General features: G+C 27.9%; 1 protein-coding gene across 1 annotated transcript; it reads right to left on the minus strand.

The window, feature by feature from the left end:
- Positions 1 to 3,499: 3,499 nt before the first annotated feature.
- Positions 3,500 to 4,225, minus strand: J4E92_006882 (uncharacterized protein; the record flags this gene model as incomplete). The annotated part of the gene is made up of 1 exon (XM_051498247.1): positions 3,500 to 4,225. A coding segment is annotated over one exon (726 nt), but the record flags the coding sequence as incomplete, so codon positions are not given.
- Between the last annotated feature and the right edge of the window lie 18,040 nt (positions 4,226 to 22,265).

Raw genomic sequence — 22,265 nt, forward strand, 5'->3', positions numbered from 1 at the left:
ACGTCAAGAAATACAATGAAGCCATTCTTGGGATGACAATGAGGAGCAGAGAGGTCTCTTCTCAGGGTGCAATGTTGTTTCCTGAGCGGTATATCCACCTTCGGTAATAAGGACAATACTGTGTAGCGACCAGAGAAGCTATCACGCAGGAGACTACACTGGGAGCAAATGAAGTACATTTGACCCGTGGAAGCCGTCGTATAGCCCTACACCACCTTGATTTTCGACTTTGTAAGACTAGAGTTTAGCCAAAGTCCTTGCTCAACAGTGTACCAGACTCATAGACATCTGCCAGGTAGATTGGCAATATACCTTTCAATCGATACCCAAGGTATCCCTACTCATTGCTTATGAGAAGATTGTAAGTAGAGTGTCCGAAGCCCAAGCATTGATAATTTCTTGTACATCCAGACGAGCACACGCAGCCACCAGATTGTTGCGCAAATGAACTATATGTTACACGTCATTTGGATCAAAGCTTGTACCCCCATGTTTCTTAGACAGATGCAGCAGAGATTTGAGTGCCAATAGACAAGGGCGAATGCATATTGAGCGTGCAAGAGTCAGGATAGAGCCATGCGTAGGACGTGGCTGCGCGGCTTCACCACGTTACTGTGGAACCAAAACGTTCTAAAGCAAGCAGAGCGCCAAATGTTGCAGAATACGATGAAAACATAATTCATGCTGTTTGGTCCATCTTGAAGCGGACACAACGCTTAATGAAATTCGCCATGCTACCCCAAGCAGGTCAAAGCTCTCCAGTGACAAGTCGAAGTAGAAGATGCTCTGCCTCAGGACGAGGATGAACGCAAGTTGACTACACTCGTTGACGGTGCAGAGCCGCATTGCCCAAACTGAGGTTGACTACGTGTTTATTGATGTCAGTTTCAGCTGACACGAATTCTGGGCGGGTCTCATGGAGTTCGGAAGGGAGACTCACCAGCCGGCACCGCAGTCAACCGGAAGTATCCCACATTGACCATTCTTGTTGCAGCAGCCCCCATAAACCACGTTGCAAGTGTATTTGTTTGGGCCTCCACAGCTACCATCCGGTGTAGTCCCAGTCTGCCATGGTAACGGGATAGTCGCAGTGGGGGATGCACGCGTACAGTTCCCTGACTGACAAGAATCAAAATTGCAAAAAGATGCACCATCGCCGCACTTGCCGTCAAGGTTGCAACAATTTCCCCATTTTCCTGCGCAAAGCCGATCCCTGTGTGCAAAACCGCAGGTACCGTCGGTGCTGTATGTTTTGTCCCCCAAGCAGCCGCCCTCGTAACACGTGCCATCAGCGCAATCCTCCCTAGATGATTGTCAGGCTGAGTTCGATTTTCCTACTTCTGTTTCTGCTAAGATTCTTACTCAGATGCGCCGCAAGTGAATGTATTGGCATTGCAGCACGGAAATTCGGTCCCAAGACAGGTTGCATTATTGTGCTTTGGGCCGCAAAGACCATCCAAGGCCCTCACAGGCTCGATATCTAGCATCTTTCGTGTCAATTCTTGGCACCTTGATCTTGCTCGAACGAGTATGTAATTGAAGACTTACAGCCATCGTAACAGTACCTCGATCTTGGCTGGATATCCGAGCAATCCGTCTTCAGCGTTGGGTTCAACCAGAAGAAATAGTCGGTCGTGATTTGATACTTGTCGCAGATTTCTGTGCAAGTATAATAGTTGACATGCTCGTGGGTTCTGGCCCAAGCTCGACAATTGAGTTCGCCAGGCTTCACTTCCAGAATCCTGATTCTGCCGCCAGTGTTCCTCACAGAACTCGTGATTGGCGTCGACAGCGTAGCAGTACCTGTCATCTCTGCAAAACGAGCAATCTTTGCATCGTTGGACCACGTAACGGGTCGGCAATCATCAGCGATCGATTCGGTTGGGAAGAATGCCAACGTGAAAAGAATGGTGAACAATGTCTGCCTTCTGAAAGAAGACATTTTTGAGGACAGAGCGACGTGACTCTTTGGACTGAATGAGGTGAGAAGTTAGTGCTTGTTGAACGATGCGCTGAGCTACATGGACTGGTAGAAACATACCAGTAGGTGCACTCCCCTACAAACTCGTCTGCCTCGAAAATCGGGCGGTCGTCGGGACACCAGTGGCATGCGCACTGTGGATTCGGGTAAGCCTCTGTGAAGCTCGGTACTAAAACCGTTGAGCGATCGACAGAATGCTGCATCCAACATAGCCTGAAGTCTACGTCGTGTAACGCACGGCAGTGTTGCCCCTGCGTATCGCAATATAATAATGTTGTCGTAGGATTGTCCCGCACTGCTACCGAGCCACGATGCATTGCTATTAATTGTACTGATCAAATGATAATGGATAAAAGATGACGGGTTCAACCTCAGGGAGGTCTCTGTGCTGATGAATGGTTGTGGTAGCGGTTGGTGACACAGTTAGGGTTGCATCCGGCAAGCGACGTGGTACCTAGGTAATTGACCGTGATTACGATCACGCTTGTTATCGATGTGCAGACACGAGATCACTAATATAGAGGCTATTTGCATACATTAAGGCTATGTGCATGTATTTGAGGCTAATGTCATTTGTGCACTCATCTCGTGGGTTGAAACATCCGCTGCGAGGAACTTGTTTCTGATCAAGCCAGTTCAGCAATTCCTCGAATATCGTGACATTCATAACATCACTGCAAACTCACTCTCTTGAACCGCCAGCGCAGTCATGCAGATACTCGGACTCCTCCTTCTTTCTATCTTTCCCGCTCTAGGGTCCAGCCACAAATCTAGAAGCTCTCGAGATACCGTACCGAACTTGAGAGGGGGAACAAAAGCCACAATTCAAAAGAAAACTTGCGGCGAAACCAGCGGCCGTGTCTGCTACGGAATTGGCGGTGGTGAGGCGCAAAACATCGACGAGGCCGACATCGCATACGCCGCGTCGTACTTGCGATTTCTGGCGGACAACAGCAACAACCCACTATGGACAATGCCGCCCGAGTTTGACTGCTCGGAGTGGGGATTACCAATAGCCGACGCCGGGACCGTGCTTGTGCTCGCCAAACACACTAAACCACGCACCAACTCCTCGGTCACCTATTATGACCTTGCTCGCACTATCGACGGTGGTGCACAGGCGACATCCGCTCAGATGGCAGAGTCTTTGCTGGGAGCGTGCGGGTCTGGAGGCGGTATGATGGGGGTCACAGTTGATGACAAGGACCCGGCATACAGCACTCCTGCTTACAAGGCCTCAGGCGCAAAACATCAAGATATCATCGTCAAGATTGTAAGGGCTCCGGTAGCTTGATGTACGATGAATGCAAGAATGGATTAGGTAGCAAGAGGCTGATTGTAGCTCCGCCAGCCTAGTACTTGAAAACACTGTCTCAATGAAAGCGTGTTGATTGCAGCTCTTAGGTGATTTACCACACACTTGATCCTATCGTTTTCTATTAAGCAAATTAAACAAACCTCGCTCGACACAATACTTCCCACTGCGCTCTCCATGTGCACCTGTATCCATGGGGTATATCACGACGGGGCCGGTCCGTTGAAACCGTCCATAAACGACCAGTCGAGAGGCCGCTGAAAGACGGAGGAGCGCCAGTCCGCGGTGTCATTCTTCACAGTATCTACTGACATGCTCTTTCGCCAATCTTCCACTGTTTCGAAGTTCACTTGGTCCGGCAAACCATAGCTAATCATCAACTTGGTGTCTGCCGCCAGAGGCTCATTCTTCTTCAAGTCCCCCTCTGCCCCAAAGATGTCTTCACGTCGGCCTAGCAACCAGGGGTGTACCGCTAAGACGTAGTCGTGAATGGTAAGGAACGCGCCACTGGCCTTGACGAGGAGCGTCTCACCCTTCTTCCGTGGCCGATCAGCGCGACAACACCTTAATAGATGCGGTTCCTCCACCTCGTCTGAGTCCGAATCGTAATCTTGAAGCTCTCCAAAGAGAAACTCATCGGGGTCCTCTCCATTGTCCTCAGGATTATGACAAAAGCGGTGCATTTCGAGCCACTGGAACTCCCAGTCTTCGAGAATGTCAATGTGAACGATGACGGAGGAAGTTTTGGGTTCGGTGAGGGGCGATTGAGATACCGGATGCCAGGTGGTATTCGAGGCTGTCTTGTCACAATATGGCTCTATCGCGATGTTGGGATCGTAATTGATGGCCTGCATGACCTCGATCGCGCGGTTCAATGGGCCGTCGAGCGCCCACTTTAGACGCTGGGCATCGAGACTGAGACCGATGGGCTGCTGCGCTTCGCGATAGACTTCGTAGGCCGGTGGTTTTGCGCTGTCCGTTGGTTCAAGAATATCTCTAGACATGTCGGCATGTGTAGGTTGAAGGTAACCAGGAAGCGCGGGACGCCGAGACGACCTGCCTTTGTAGCTTATGCTAACTATAGTAGCCCGCGATTAGGCTGCAGGTTGCGGCGCAGGACTAACTTAGGCTAAACTTACACGCATAGCAATATTAGACAATCGCACGTCTCTAACGCTTCTTAGAGATAGATCTTTTTACTCTTCTTAGTACAGATTACAATAGTAAGTTATAGTAATTTGTAGACTTATAGGTTTATAGAGTTAGCTATAGTAGCTTATATATATCTTAATAACTTATATTTAGTAAAAAGATATTAAATAATATCTAGCTTCTAAGTTATCTTAAAACTACTAAGAGAACTTAAGATTTTTGTATAATAATATATCTAGAATATATTACTATTACTACTAAAGCTTATATATAAACTAATTAGTAATAATATCTAAAGATTTACTAAAAGAAAGACTTTATATAAAGTAATATTTATATTAGTAAATAAATATCTTTCTATATATAATTACTAGCTAAATACTTAAAATATTTTAATTAAACTATAATAACTACTTTATATATTATAGCTTAGTTTTTAAAAGAAACTATAATAGTAAAAACTATAATATAGCTACTAATTATCTAGTACTACTATTATACTAAAAGTACACTTTAAATATTATTATCTTTCTATTTAATCTATTATTATTTTAGCTAAGAATATTAATCTATATCTTATATATATAAATAATAGTTATCTTTACCTTTCTAAGTAAAAATATAATAGTTAAACTTTATATTAGAAGTTATTATTATAAATTATAGAAATAATAAATAAAATAGCTTTTCTCTCTAGACCTAAGAGATAGAGCCTATAGTGTACTTTTTTAAAATTATAGAATTACGTAATTATATAATTACGTAATAACGCGTTACTATATTAGACTCTAAATTTAAACTTAAAAATCTCTAATATAAGCCTAGATTTATAACTTATAATACTTATAACTATACTACTAATATAATAATTACTACGCGCGTAATTATAACACACTAACTACTTTATATTTATAATATAATACTAATAGCTATCTAGATTATTAACTAGTAGTATTAAAGTGCGTTTTACGTAACTACTAATACTAAAAAGTAACCTAGTAAGTCTAACGCTAGTATAAAGCCTTTAAACTAACCTAAGATACCTATATAAAGCTTATATAATTACTAGTAACTTATATTTTATATATAATTACCTATAAGCTAGCTATATTAGCTACTATATTATATAACTATCTCTATAGTCTAATACTTTACTTTCTATATATTTAGCGCCTTCTAAATTAGTTAAAGTACTATCTACTTCTAGCTATTAAATTTACTACTTACTATAAAGTTAATAAATATCTACTTATTAGGTATTACTAGTACTCTATTTATACTAGCTATAAGCTTAGTATCTAGTATCTAGAGTTATAAAAGCTACTCTAAAGTAATTATATAAGTAGTAGAAGAGAGGTCTATATAGATAAGAACCTATATACTTAAAAGATATAAGCTTACTACTAGCTTTAATCTATTAATCTACTTTATAATATTAATACTATTAAAGTAAAAGTACTCTCTAAAGCGCTATATAAGCTTTATATTTATAGCTAAAGTTTATATAATACTTATTAAAAAGTAGCTAGTATAAATATTAACGTTAATTAAGCTACTTATAAATATAGTAAGGTTATTTAAGTTAGTATTTTCTATAATACTAGGCGTCTAAGTATTATTAAAGATAAAAACATTCTCTATAAGTATAGAAAAAAAGTTAATTTAGACTAAGTATTATCTATTAAGAAAGAAGTAGAGTATATTAGAGAATAGAGATAAAAGTATTAAGAAGTTAAAAAAGAAAATTTATAGTAAAGAGAAGTATTATTTAAGTATATAAGCTTTTATATAAATACTACGTAAAATAGCTATTTTCTAAACTATAGTATTAACCTCTATAAAGATATTTACCTTTATACTAACTATAGTTATTTACTTACTTCTATAGCTAATAGAAAGGCTTTTAGTTAATATTATACTACTTTTTAAATTCTAGCTCTTTTACTAATAAGAGCTACCTATTATTACTATTAGCCTCTACTTAGCTCTAAAAGCTTATCTAGACGTATATTTCTAGAATTTTAATATTTCTATAGCTCTATAGCTTACCTATTACTACCTCTAAGTTCTTTAAGTTCTCTAAGTTCTCTAAGTTCTTTAAAGAAGCTTTTATTACTATTACCTCTTATAAGTACGTTACTATTATTATTAAAGTACTATATCTATAGTAAATATTATAGAGAGAGTTTTATTAATACTTACTACTATATTATAGTAAATATAAGGTGTTTAAGAAATACACTTATATTAAGATTACTATATAGAGTTACTAGACTACGTTTTATTACTCTGCTCTATATTAACATTCTACTATAATAAATAAAATAGCTTTACTCTTAATAAAACTCTAAAAATACTAATATACTAATTATTATAATAAACTATTTTAATAGAGTAAACTTTTAAATTATACTTTTATATCTTAGTTATAAATAAATTAAGATCTTAGCTATAATAAAATACTATAAAGAATCTTAGTCTATCTAATAAATACTTTTATTATAGTATTATAGTAAAAAGATATCTTAGAATAAGATATAAGTAGAGTAGACTAAAGAAGCTCTAATAATAGCTTTTATAATAGCTTTAATTAAAGTCTATATAATAACTATAAAATAGCTCTACTAAAATCTTTAGTAAGTAATAAACTAGATTATAAAAATATATTTAATATAAGTAAAAAGTAAAATAGTATAACTAGTAATAAGATTAGCTTTAGACTAAGTAATACTTAAGAAAGTTCTAGTAAAAGTATTAAGTATTATAGATATAGTTAAGAGCTTATTTAGCATAAAATATTACTTGCTTTAGTATTATATTAAGCTATAAGTAAGAATTTATAATATTTTTATTTTCTTTAATTACTTTAAGTAAAAGAAAAAAAATAATAAATAATTAATATATAGAGTAGATATATAGCTTTACTTACTAGAATTTAAGTATTTTATTACTTTATTATTAAAAGCTCTTTTAGTTATAAGCTATTAAGAATATATAATTATTTAATAATTTATTCTAGAATAAGTAGATATTAGTAATTCTAGAAAAGTTCTATACTTTACTAGTCTAAGTACTATAAGCTATAGCTATACTAAAAGTACTACTACTAAAGATTATTATTTTATTCTACTAAACGCTATTATTTTCTAGATTTTAAAAATATACTTTTCTATATACTAATAATAAACTAAACTTATTTAAGACTAGCTTAAGCTATAGACTTAATAGATTACTAATAAATAGAAAATAATAGTCTATTAGTAGAAAAGTCTATTACTAGTAAGTATAAAAGAATATTTTTAAACTGTCTACTTTAGATTAAAAAAAAGTTTTAATCTAAATTATTAAGTAAAGAAGCTAAAACCTAAGCTTAAAATAATATAAGTTTTTTCTCTCTAGGCCTAAGAGATAGAGTCTATAGTATACTTCTTCTAAAATTATATAATTATATAATAACGCGTTACTATATTAGACTCTAAATTTAAACTTAAGAATCTCTAATATAAGCTTAGATTTATAACTTATAATACTTATACTTATACTACTACTAATATAATATTTACTATATACGTAATTATAATATACTAACTACTTTATACTTATACTATAATACTAATAGCTATTTAGATTATTAACTAGTATTAAAGTATATTTTATATAACCTCTAATACTAAAAAGTAACTTAGTAAGTCTACTACTAGTATAAAGTCTCTAAACTAATCTAAGATACTTATATAAAGCTTATATAATTACTAGTAACTTATATTTTATATATAATTACTTATAAGCTAGCTATATTAACTAATATATTATATAACTATCTTTATAGTATAATACTTTACTTTCTATATACTTAGCGTTCTTTAAATTAGTTAAAGTACTACTTACTTTTAGCTATTAAATCTACTACTTACTATAAAGTTAATAAATACTTACTTATTTAACGTTACTAGTACTTTATTTACTTTAGCTACTAGTTTAGTATTTAGTATTTAGAGTTATAAAAGCTACCTAAAAGTAATTATATAAGTAGTAAAAGAAAAGTTTATATAAATAAAGGTCTAAATACTTATAAAATATAAGTTTACTACTTATTTTAGATATTTATTAATTAACTTTATTATAGTAATACTATTAAAGTTAAAGCTTTTACTTTAGTACTTTACTAGCTATATATTTATAGCTAAGGCTTATATAATAGCTATTATAGAGTAGCTAGTATAGACTATAATATTAATTAAACTACTTATAAATATAGTAATATTATTTAAGTTAGTATTTTCTATAACGCTAGACGTTTAGATACTATTAAAGATAAGAATATTCTTTATAAGTATAGAAGAGAAGTTAATTTAAACTAAGTATTATTTATTAAAAAAAAGTAGAATATTTTAGAAGTTTTAAAGAGTTAGAAAAAAATATTTTTAGTAAAGAGAATTATTTAAGTATATAGGCTTTTATATTAATACTATAGAAAGTAATAATTTTTTTAACTATAGTATTAATCTTAATAAAGATATTTACTTTTATATAAACTATAGTTATTTTCTTACTTTTATAGCTAATAAAGAGGCTTTTATTAAACTTTATACTACTTTCTAAATTTTAGCTCTTCTACTAATAGAAGTTACTTATTATTACTATTAGTTTTAACTTAGCTTTAATAGCTTATCTAAATATATATTTCTAGAATTTTAATAACTTTATAGCTTTATAGCTTACTTCTAGTACTTCTAAGTTTACTTTTAAGTATACTAAATAGTTCTCTATTACTATTACCTTTATAAGTATATTATTAATACTTTAGATTTATAGTAAACGTTATAAAGAGAGTTTTATTAATAATATATACTACTATATTATAGTAAATAGAAGGTATTTAGAAAATATACCTATATTAAGATTACTATATAGAGCTACTAGACTATATTTTATTACTCTACTCTATATTAATATTCTACTATATTAACTTAAGTTTTAATAAAATAGTAAAAAACCTTTTAGTTCTAACTTAGTAGAATAACTTTATTTTAAGCTCTTATATTAAAGAAGACTTAGAAATAAATTAGAGAAATTTAGTTTAATACTTTTATTAGTTAAAAATATATAGAACTATAAGTTAAATAGAAATAAAAATTAAAAACTTTAATATTTAGATAAAAAACATTAAATATTCTCTTTTATCTTTTATTTTTATTACTTTATCTATTTTAGCTTATATTAAGTTTTCTAAAATATATTTTATTATAGTTAAAGATAATAGTGTTATATTATTACTAGAAATAGAATAAATACTTATTAAAAATAAGTTTAATACTTAGAAGATAGTCTGTTTTACTAGAAGGTAGTTATAAACTTACTACATTACTAGCTTATATAATTAACTTACTAGTATAGAAACTTTTTTTATTTCTATAAAAGTATTTTAAGCTAGATAATCTCTTAAATTATATATAGTAAGTATTAGTATATATAGAATATATCTAAAATAAGATTACTATATAGAATTACTAGCTTTATATTATTAATCTACTTAAAATTAATATATTACTATTATAATAAACTAGTATTAACAATTATATAGAAAATTAAGCTAGAAATAATAGATTTAGGTAATTAGAATTGTAATTACTACCTTTATAAGATTAGATAAGAGTAGCGTAATATATATAAGTAAGCACGTAAAACACTAGTATAAAAGAGAGAAAGTACGTAATTAACCTAATAGGTACTTAAATACCTATTATAATATACCTTCTAGGTAAGCTATATTATATATAGGTTACTTATTTTTAGCTACGCGCTACTTATGTAAGTATTATATAATTAAGTAAAGCTATACGCGTCTAGGCGCGCGTAATAATAATAAAGCTAGTACTCTTTAATATTTTTAGCTTTAATAATTACTAAAATACTAACTATAAGTACTTTTTAGAAGCTTCTATCTTACTCTAAAGCGTCTACTAGTTACTATATAAAGCTCTAGTAGCTTATAAGATTATCTCTAAGATACTTTAGATACTTATAGTACTAGTTACTACTTCTAGTAAGTAGTTTAACTATAAGCTAATAGCCTATTAGTCTATAAGCTGTCTAACTTATTAGTAGACGCTTACTATAGCTATTTATATAAATTCTTTAGCTAATAAGTAGTAAAAATAAGTTTAATAGCGCCTAGTAGCTATAGCTACTAGCTAAGCTATCTATATCTACTATAATACTACTACTACTACTACTACTAGAGAGGCCTCTACTTCTTAGAATAAAAAGAAGTAAGCTTTAAGTATAGTAGTGCGCAAAAAATAAAAGAAGAAAAAGAAGTAGCCTAGACTCTTTATTAGTACTCTCTCTCTATTACGTCTACTAAAAGTAATACTTTATATTAAGTATGTCTAAAGCGCGCTTACTAGTTATAGTAAGAGACTTTACTTTAACTAAGTAAGTAAAAAGAATATCTAGTATAAGTAGTATAGTTATAGGTACTTATATAACTTTATATAAGTCTTTAAACTTCTAGACTACTATTTACTTATACTAACTATTTATAGGCCTAAGATTATAGAGCTAATAGCTCTTAAGTTTATCTACTCTTTTTAGTTTAGAAGTAAGTAAAAATAAAATAAGCTATACGTAGCTATTAAGTTTCTTTTAAATAAAGAGAGAGTTTATAGAATTAGCGCTTTACTAATATAGACTAAGTAGTATAGAGTAGCTTATAGTTGTATAGAAGCTAAGGCTAAAGTAGACAACGCAGCTTTAATAGCCTCTAGTAAAGTTAAAAGCTCTAAGTAAGTATCTTCTCTACCTATACCTTTAGTTTTAACTAGTAAAGCTAAGTAGTTAGAGTATATAGTAGCTTAATAGAAGCTTTTTTACACTAGCTATATAGAGAGGTAGTAAGTGTTTAGAGAGAAGGTAAGATCTCTTTATCTAGTTATAGAGCGCCTAGAGTAAAGTCTAGTACTACTCTATAAATATATAATTAGACTTACTAACTTTTCTTATACTTATTACTTACTTATAAGCTTTAATTAGTATTTTTATAAGCTATCTATCTTAGATTTAGCTACTTCTTAAAGGCTTTAAACTTTTACTTAGGTAAGTACTTAGTAAGCTTATCTACTAATATATTAATAGTAGGCTTATAAAGTACTTTAAAAGAGCTTTTACTATACTTCTAGTAAAGCTATATATTCTAAATATTAATATAGTAGAGCTTAGTAGAAATTCTTTTATTACTCTCTACTATAAGTCTAATAGTCTATTAATTATTATAGAAAATCTACTAGGCGCTAGTAATAAGTAGCTAAAGCTTAGTAAATAAGCGCTTTAAAGCTATAGTCTCTTTAGTAATAGCTTTAAGAGTAAGAAGCTTTACCTTAGTAGTTAAGGTTATAACTATTAACTAGCAAGTAGTCTACTATATAATTAGGCCTCTAAATAGTATTATAATAAACTTATAAGAGAAGTAGCGCGTCTTAGTATTATCTATAAAGCTTACGTCTCTATAGATCTAGAGCTTTTTATCTAACTTTACCTCTTTACTATATATAATACTTTTATATTACAAGTAGTATAGGTATATAATAAGATACTCTACTACCTTAAGGTAAGCTAGAGAGAGATTAGTTAGAAACTAAGAGAGCTAGAAAACTATATATATAACGTTAGAGTATATTATAATAGTAGAGTATAATACTAAGCTAATACACTTTTAATAAGCTTTAATCTTCTACTTTAAAGCGTTCTCTTAGTGCTTTAAAAGCTTACTAGCTAGTAGAGGTATTTCTAGAAAGTAGCTACTATCTTTAAAACTAAACTTCTTTATAACCTTATTAAGATAGATATTATAAAGTAGTAAAATAGTATCTATAGAGTAATTATATATAACGCGTACCTCTAAGAACTAGTTTACTACTTTTCTATTATTAATCTTATAGGTCTCTTTAATTCTACTAAGTAGCTTAGTTACCTCTAAGTAGTGTAACTTAGTAAATATAAGTAGAATATTATTTATATAGAAGAGTATAAAGACGTGTTAAGTAGCGTTATAGTATAAATAGAGCTTCTCTTTACTAGCTTATAAGCTAAGCTTTAAAAGAGTATTTAAGAAGTTATTATACTAGAGAAAAGAGCTCTTACGTATACTATAAAGAGCTTTCTTAAGCTTAGTGTAGTAGCTCTTTCTCTAAAAGCTATCTAGAAGCTTATAGTATACTAGCCTATTACTACTAATCTTAGTGTTTAAGAAGGCTGCTATAATATTAAGCTACTAGATCTTTATATTAAATTTAGTAGTAATAGCTATTACTAGATAGAAGAATTGCGTAGTAAGCATAGTAGTATAGATTAAGTAGAGTGCTAGTGTATTCTTAGCTTATATATCTCTGCGCACTATAAGGCGTGCCTTATACTTTATAAGGTAGCTATTCTTATTTACTTTATACGTAAAGACCTACTTAAGTAGTAGAAAGCGTTCTTTACTACTTATATACTCTACTTTCTTCTAGGTATTAGCTATAAGTAGTGTATTAATTTTCTAACGCGCTACTACTTTAAACTTATCTCTATAGAGATAGTTATAGAGGTGCTTCTAAAGTATTAGAAGTATTAAAAAGTTATTCTAATAGACTTAGCCTTTATTAGGCTTATTTATAATTATAGTAGTAATAATATAATATAGTATTACGTACGCGTAGTCTAATAACTAATTAGAAGCGCTATAGTAGGTTTCTAAGTTATTAAGCTACTTAGAGTTAAATAGTAAGACGTAGATATCTATACCTCTAAGATTATTATAATTATTATAACTACTTAGGTAACACTTACTCTTACGTGTAGAAGGTCTATAGACTTTTTTTATATACTTACACTTAGTAGATAGATTTTATAAATTAAGTAGAGAGCTATTAAGTACTTCTTTATTCTAAGAGACGTTTATTACTATAGGTAATAGAAGTTTATTACCTTAGAAGTTATCTCTCTACGCACTTAATAAGCTTACTAATCTAGTTACTATAGACTAGTACTTACTAGAATTAACGCGTCTATTACTAAGCTACTTAGTAATACTTATTATATTAGAAAGCTCTAGTATAGCCTCTAGTAATAGTAGTTCTATAGCGCGTTTAGTAAGCTTTATATATACTCTCTACGTCTCTTTAGCCTAGAGATCTACTTATATAAGACCTAACTCTTTTAGATAAGCTTCTAATAAGCTATTAAGTAGCTTATCTATTTAGTTAGGTAGTAGCTTACTATTATCTACGTTACCTTACTAAAAGAGTAATAGAAGCTTATTATAGGCTTCTACTACGTTCTTCTACTTATTCTTATAGAGAATATTAACTATAATATAAGTATTCTCTTTAGAAGGCTTCTACTCTCTACTACTATAGAAGAGCTACTTATTAAATATTATATTACGCGTAGTAAACACTTCTCTTAGTAATAAAATCTATATATAGTATATATTAGAAGCTTAATAGCCTACTAAATAACTAATATATTCTCTAAGTAGTGTTTTAAAGCTCTTTAGCTTACGTCTAGCTACTTTATTTTTATTTAAAGAATAGGCGTAATACTTATAGGCGTATACGCTACTCTAATTAGATTATAGATTAGTAGAAGCTCTTCTTATAAGCTTAAGCTAATACTATCTAAAGTATTTTATAAACTACTACTTTAACTTCTTATTAGAAGAGCGTAAAGTATAAGTATATAAAAGACTTATATTATAGAGCTAAGTAGTAGTAAGCGCTACCTCTATCTAGAGGTGCTTAGATAGATTAGCTCTCTTTTTTATCTTAATCTATTTAGTAATAATTTCTTATCTAGCTCTTTTAGCTACTCTATTAGGCTTATAGGTATATAAAGAAGTAAGCTCTAGTATAATACTATACTCTCTTATCTATACTTTATAGTGTAAGTTACTACGCTATAGATTAGTTAAAGAGTTATTATTAAAGCTAATCTTTATAATAAGTAGATAATAATAGGTCTAGATAAGCGCTTAAAACTTCTTAAGAGCCTTTATTATCTCTTCTATCTTTTTAGAAAAAAGTAGATAAAGGTAGACTTTACTACTATACTTATTCTTAATAAGTAGAATCTACTTCTTTTCTAAGCGCTTTTTAAGTATATTAAAAAGGTCTTATATAATTCTCTAAAAGAGTTAGAAAGCTTACTTCTTTAGCTAATAAGAGATAACTTACTTTATATAAGTTAGAGCGTAGAACTTATACTATATATATATAAGCTCTTTAATTCTTACTCTCTAAGTATTATATATAAAAGTCTTAAGCGCCTTAGAGTCTAAGTGCCTAGTATAAGTATACTAAAGGTCTTCTAAGTTACTGCGCAGCTAAGAGGTAAAGCTAAGCCTAGTTCTAGATATTATATTTATAATAAAAGTATTATAAATAGTAATAGGCTTATATTCTATAAATGTAAAGTTTAGCTTACGCTATAAAGTAGCTACTATAGTACTTCTTACTAGTAAGCTAGTACAAAGAGTATTATTAAGACCTAGGTACTAAATTCTAGCTTAATTAAGGCAAGCTTCTAAGACTATATTAATATAGAAGCGCTCTATAACTATAACACTAGTAAGTGTAAAATTAACGCATTTACTGCTTAAGAGCTTAATAAAGCTCTTTAGAATATACGTACTATAACTAAGAATAAAAAAAGCCTATATACCTATTTTAACTATCTTAAGAGTTCTAGCTAGTTTAAAGTCTAATAATAGAGAGAAGTAGTTAACTAAGTAGATAGCTACTTTATTATTAAGAATAGTACTAGCTAAGAAAGAGTAAGCGTTATAGTCTATAGTAGAGTAGATACCTAGTGTTAGCTAAAGTATACCTAAGTTAAGAAGCGTAGTAACTACGCCTATAGAGTATCTATTATTATTATATAAGCTTTCTAAAAGACTTAGAATAGAGTATCTCTTACTAATAAGCTTTATACGCGCCTTTCTAAAGTACTTTATACCTAAGTATTTAATAATAGCGTTTTTATCTTCTTATAAGAGCTATTAAAAGCGCTTCTACTTAGCTCTAATAGTAGTAAGTATATTATAGTACTTTTTAATAAGCTAGTAGTAGGTCTAAAACTCTAAAGTAGCGTAAGAGTAGGTAGTAGGCTTAGCTTAGTTTAGTAACTTAAACTTAGCGCTAGCCTTATTAGTAGATAGAGCTTTTCTAATAAAGGTAAAAATTCTATATAACTTAGAGTAGACTACCTAATACTATATAAGCGCTAAAAAGAAGATTCTAAGCTAAAGAAGTATAAAGATCTTTATACTAAGCGCCTAAGTAGTAATTATATTACGCTTTATTTAAATTACTTAGTTTATTACTATTTTAAGTATTAGCGTATTAAGAAAGTTATAAGTAGTAAGTATACTATCTACTTTAGAAAGCTTATACGCCTTTACGCATATATAGAGTACGTTCTACTTATAGTACTACTACTCTAGGTTAGTCTTTACTAGCTTAGCCTTACTTAAGTAAGTATAGTAGTTCTTTTTAATCTACTTTTTAGTTAAATTATTATAAGGCTATAGTTATATCTTAAGAGACTTTATAATTATATAAAGAAACTAGTCTTAGCTCTTAGCTAGCTTAATCTATACTAAGAGTAGTAGAAGTAGATTAATAGTTACGTTAACCTACTTCTTAAGCTTTCTAAGCCTACTTTAAGTACTTACTAGAAGAGTAGATTTAAGCTTTTATACTACTAATTTCTTATTTTAGAGTACCTTTTTATTACGCTTACTAGTTTTCTTCTTTAAGTAGATAGAATAATTAGAAGCTTTAAAAAGGCTATTTCTAGAGAAGAGTATTACTAAGTTAATCTTTTTCTATACTTCTAGAGAACGCGCGTTAAATTTAAGCTATATAAACTACTTAGGCTAAGTAGAGCGTTTCTTAAGAATTACGCTACTTATTAGAATAAGTGTTAAGCTTACTAAGAGGCTATAGTTACTTATAGCTACTTATAGAAGAGGTAGTAAGTAGCGCGCGTATTACTAATATACTTAGAGTTATTAGAGAGAAGCGCTACTATAAGCGTAGGTAGTTAATATAAAGAGAGCTATAGAAAGCTAGTTATCTTACTTATTATAAGATAAAAAGTTAAATAAAGATTAGAGAAGCGTCTAAATATATTATTTACAGCATTATTATTACGTAGAGAGAGTAATACCTATACTTTAAAGCGCTAGGCTTATAACTATATAGAAAATTAAGCTAGAAATAATAGATTTAGGTAATTAGAATTATAATTACTACTCTTATAAGATTAGATAAGAGTAGTGTAATATATATAGGCAAGCGCGTAAAATACTAGTATAAAAGAGAGAAAGCACGTAATTAACCTAATAGGTACTTAAACACCTGTTGCAACAACAATTATATACTTTTAATTATTAATATAATCTATAGTTTATCTAGCTTTTCTTAACTTAAGTCTAATATTAAAATTACAAATCTTATACGTATTTACTTTAGCTATAGCTAAAATATCTAAAACTTTAAAATTTAAGCTAGACGAGTACTAATAATATTAAAGGTTTATCTAGTAAGAAGATTAAAATACTATAGCTTTCTAGATAGTATAAAATCTAAGAATTTTAACTCTTTAATAGTAATATACTATAAAAAACACTAAAGAAAAGAAATTAAAAAGCGTATATTAAAGACTAGCCTAGGTATTAATCTAGAAAAATTATAAAGTACTTTTTATTAAAATATTATTTATAGATAAGAATCTTTTATAAGTAAGTCTTTTAATAAAGTATCTAAACATCTTAAAGAACTTTGTTATATATAGTATATAGTATATATACTACTTAGATAGTAATAATATATTTATCTAAAAGTATTAGTATAAGTAGATTATTAATAGACTTAATACTATAGTACTAGCTAAGACGTATCTAGTAGAGCCTAGTAGCTAACATCTTTTACTTACTAGAATCTATATACTTTACTATGTTATTAATACTTTTTTTAACAAAGAAACCTAGTTTTCTATATTTAAAAAAAATATTATTTAGAAATATACTAAAAATAGTACTTTAAAGAAGCTTTCTTTAAATAGTAAAAGATAGTATAAATACTATATTTCTATAATTAAGATAGAAAAGCTAGAAGTATATACTTATCTTAGCTTTCTATTTTATAGACCTAATATATTTATTACTTCTACTAGTTTGTTAAGAATAAATATTCTTACTTAGTTTAGTTTAGTCTAGTTATATACTAGTAGTATTAGTAATAAGTATTAGAGATAAAGGTATTAAAGTAAAAATACTATTAAAGCTTTTATTTAAGTTATCTAAAATCTAAAAAAACGCTATTTAAGATCTTACTTAAGATTATTACTACGCTACTATCTATAAAATCTATTTTATTTTGTATAAATTATCTAAAATAATACTATTATAATACTTTAATCTACTTTCTTATCTTATACTATATAATAAGCTATATACTATATTATTTAATTTTTTCTTATAAGATGTACTATATATATAAGCTTTCTTATTATTAACTAAAGAGAAAGTAACTTATTTTTCTAAGAATTAGTCTTTATAAGCTTAGTACTACTACTAGAGTACTATAATAATCTTTACTTTTTTAAATGTAGTAGTGCAGAAATATAGTTATAAGGTAGATAAGTAATATAGTATATAAATAAAATATAGAGATATTTTCTAAATATAATAAGTATAAGCTTTAATAAATTTCTTATTCTAAGTATATTACTATAATACTACTTAGTAAAAGTATAGAAATTAGAAGAATACGTAATTAAGAAAGAACTAAAGATTCTAATTCTTTTACTTACTTTATATAAGCTTAAAAGCTTAGTAATAAAAGCTAACTATATATATATTATTAGATAAATAAAGATAATCTTATAAGTACTATACTTCTAATTAGAATTAAGTAAGTAACTATTAATATAGTAGGTTAACTTTAGAAGAATAGTATAGAATAGCTTAAAAGCTTTTAATCTTTTAAGTATCTATTATAGAAAGAATTAAAATATCTTGTATTACTATTTACTACTTATTATAAAACACGAGGCTAATAACTTCTTACTACACTAGAAACAAATCTACTCTTATCTTTTTTATACTAAATACTTTAAATAACAAAGTATAATATATATAGCTATAGATCTAAATATAGACTTTAAGACAAAGCTTTTTATTAAAACTAGATATTATATTAGCTATTAAGCGTTTACTTAAAATTTTATGTAACTACTAGTAATTTACTAGAGTAGAAACTTCTATAATTAAAGCTTTTAATTAAAAGATTTTTTAAAGATAATTTAAGTTAGAATCTAATAAGAATAAAAGTAACTTGTAAAGATTATAATAACTTAGTTATTATTATCTTTTTATTATTAAGCTTTGTTAAGATTACACTTATTATTATTTCTTAATAAATTAGAAAAATTCCTAGTAAATCTAATTACTTACGTAATTAAGATTTTAGTAGCTAGTTTTAATCTGCTATACTAAGAGATTCTAAAATACCTCTATTTGTCTTAGCCTAGTTAATATTAGAGTTATTACGTAATTTAATAACTCTTATCTTCTTATCTCTCTTTCTATAATTGCTAAAAGATCTAGTAATAAACTAATTATTAGTCTATACAATACAACGCATAAACTAATATAATTAGTACTAGTCTAGATTATAAATCTAGAAGATAAGAAGAATTTAGTAGACTTAGATTATAAATCTAGAAATTAATAGAAATTAAGTAGATTTAATTATAAATCTTTATCTTTAGGCAGAAATAGATAGATATTTACGCAATTATTCTAGTAGCTATTTTCTATAAAAGAAATAGCAATTCTCTATAGTTATTCTTTACCTAGCAATAATATTATTACCTTTTACCTACTATCTACTCTGCAATTACTTTATTGCAATATTTATTAGTTATACTATTTATTATAGTATTTAACTACTTTGTTCTAACAAAGCTATATTCTATTATTAGAGAATAGTTCTTATTACCTATCTATTCTTTACATAACTATATATATTTAATAAGATAATTTTACTACTCTTATAAAAATATATTAGTAAGATTATAGATAAAGATTAGTTAGAAACTAGTAAATATACTAGAGCTTTAAACTAGTATAAAATAGCTAGATAATAATATAATATATAATTTAATTAATAAGTTTACCTTTTTATTTTCTCTAAAAGTTAATTTTTTAACTATAATAAGAAGAGAGTATAAATAAAGAATTAAATTTATTTCTCTTAAGTATAGATACTAAGTACTAGACCTACTTTTTAAAGTTTTTTACTAGAGCTAAATAATTTAGAAAGAATAAATAAGATTTTTTACAAACTTTCTAGTGCTTAAAAGATAGTTTCTATACTTATTATAGTAAAGTGTTAATATAAAGTAGAGTAATAAAATGTAGTTAGTAACTTTATATAGTAATCTTATTATAAGTTTATTTTCTAAATACTTTATACTTACTATATATAACTATAAAATTTAATAAAACTTTCTCTTTAATATTTACTATAGATATAGTACTTTAATAATAATAATAATAATAACGTACTTATAAAGAGTAATAGTAATAAAGGCTTTTTTAGTATACTTAGAAGTAAACTTAGAAGTAGTAATAAATAAGCTATAAAGCTATTAGACTATAAAAATATTAAAATATTCTTAATTTTAGAATTTAACGTAAAAATAAGCTTTCTAAAGTATAGATACTAATAGTAATAATAGAAAAGTTTTAGTAAAAAGAGTAAAAAGTAGAGCGTAGTATAATAAAGCTTTTTTCTTAGCTATAGAGCTAGATAAATAGAGACACTATATAAGTAAACTCTAAGTCTAGAGTAATATTAAATTATAGTACTATACTACTATAAAATATAAATAATATTTACGTAGATAAACTATAGTATAGAGAATAGTAGCCTAAAAAAGAATATAAAAAGCTTTATATATAGAGAATACTTTTTTTCTTTTTTTTTTTTTTTCTATCTAATAACTTTCTATTTTAAAGAACTTTTTATATCTCTAAAAGCTTTTTATATCTTTATAAACTCTAAATATCTAGATACTACTTTTAAATTTAATACTAATACTAATATTACTTTAAAGATATTAAACACTACTTTTCTCTCTATACTTACTACTTAAGTAAGTACTTCTAACTTTTTAATACTTAGCTTAGATAATAGTTATTTAGTACTACTAATAAGCTTAGTCTCTTATAGTATAAGTATTACTAATACTAATATAATTTTTAATACTTTATACTTTAGAAGTTAGATATATAATACTAACTTAGATAATATAATAGTAACTTTCTAAAATATTATTCTTCTAGTAAAGTTTAATTTAGAAAATCTAGTACTATATACTTATCTTTATATAAACGTACTTTTTATAATTAAGCTATTTTAGATAAATATACTATTTATATACTATACTATAAAAAAGAAGAAAGATAAAGTCTTTACTTAGAAGAAATTTAAGTATTAGAAAATAGTAAATAGTATATATACTTATACTATAATAAAGCTAGTGCTAGTAGTTATAGTAGTAGATAAGTATATATAGTATAAAGAACTTTATTTTTAAAGTTTACTTTAGAAGTTAAAGATACTTAGAATTATTTAAAGAAAAAAAAATAAGCTAGAAGTATAAGTATAGTAGTAACTAAACTAGTAAGCTAAGAAATAGTAGTTATAAGCGCTCTAGAATAATCTAAGTATTATTATAAAGTATAGAAAGTAGTAGTAAAAGCTAAGAACTTATTAGTATAGATAGAGAATAAGTAAGTAGATAAGTAAGTAGGTAGGTAAGAGTAAATATAGATAGTAAGTAGTAGTTATATAATATAGCTACTAATATAGCTAGGCTTAGAGATAATTATATATAAGATATAAGTTACTAGTAATTATATAGATATTATATACGCGTTATATAAGTATCTTAGATTAGATTAAGCTTTATACTAGTAGTAGGCTTACTAGATTACTTTTTAGAGATATATAGTTATATAAGACTAGTATTAGTACTACTAGTTAATAGTCTAGATAGCTATTAGTAATATATAATAATTATAAAGTAGTTAGCTTATTATTATTACGCGTATAGTAAATATTATATTAGTAGTAGTATAAGTATAAGTATTATAAGTTATAAATCTAGGCTTATATTAGAGATTTTTAAGTTTACTATTAAGTAATATAGTAACACGTTATTACGTAATTATATAATTATATAATTATGTAATTTTAAAAAAAGTACGCTATAGACTCTATCTCTTAGACCTAGAGAGGTTTCTATACTTATAAGTAGTAGTCTACTAGACTTTAGAAGTAAAGAGTGTATTTTAAATAAAAGTTTTCTTTTCTTTTTAGTGTCTAAATATTAGAGAATAGACTATAGTTTTTTAAAAATAGTAAAAAGATTAGTATTACTAAAAAAAAGTAGTAAAATAGAGAAATAGAAATTTACTTAAAGCTAAATATTCTTAATACTCTTAATACTATAATAATTACCTAAAAGCTAGATTTATAAGTCTATATTATAGTAAAAAAGCTAAATTTCTTTTATTATAAGTATAATTTTCTTATAAACTTTACTTAATTTATAATATATAATAAACGTAAAAGAAAGTAGTAAATTTAGCTTAATATAATTATTAAAAAAAATTCTATAAGTATTGTTTAAATATCTATTAAAACCTAAAGTAAAAGATTAGCCTAAAGATATTTAAGTTTAGCTTATTTTAAAACCTTC

Source organism: Alternaria infectoria (assembly GCF_024043175.1).
Source record: "Alternaria infectoria strain BMP 0036 chromosome Unknown scaffold_10, whole genome shotgun sequence".
Classification (NCBI taxonomy): Eukaryota; Fungi; Ascomycota; class Dothideomycetes; order Pleosporales; family Pleosporaceae; genus Alternaria; species Alternaria infectoria.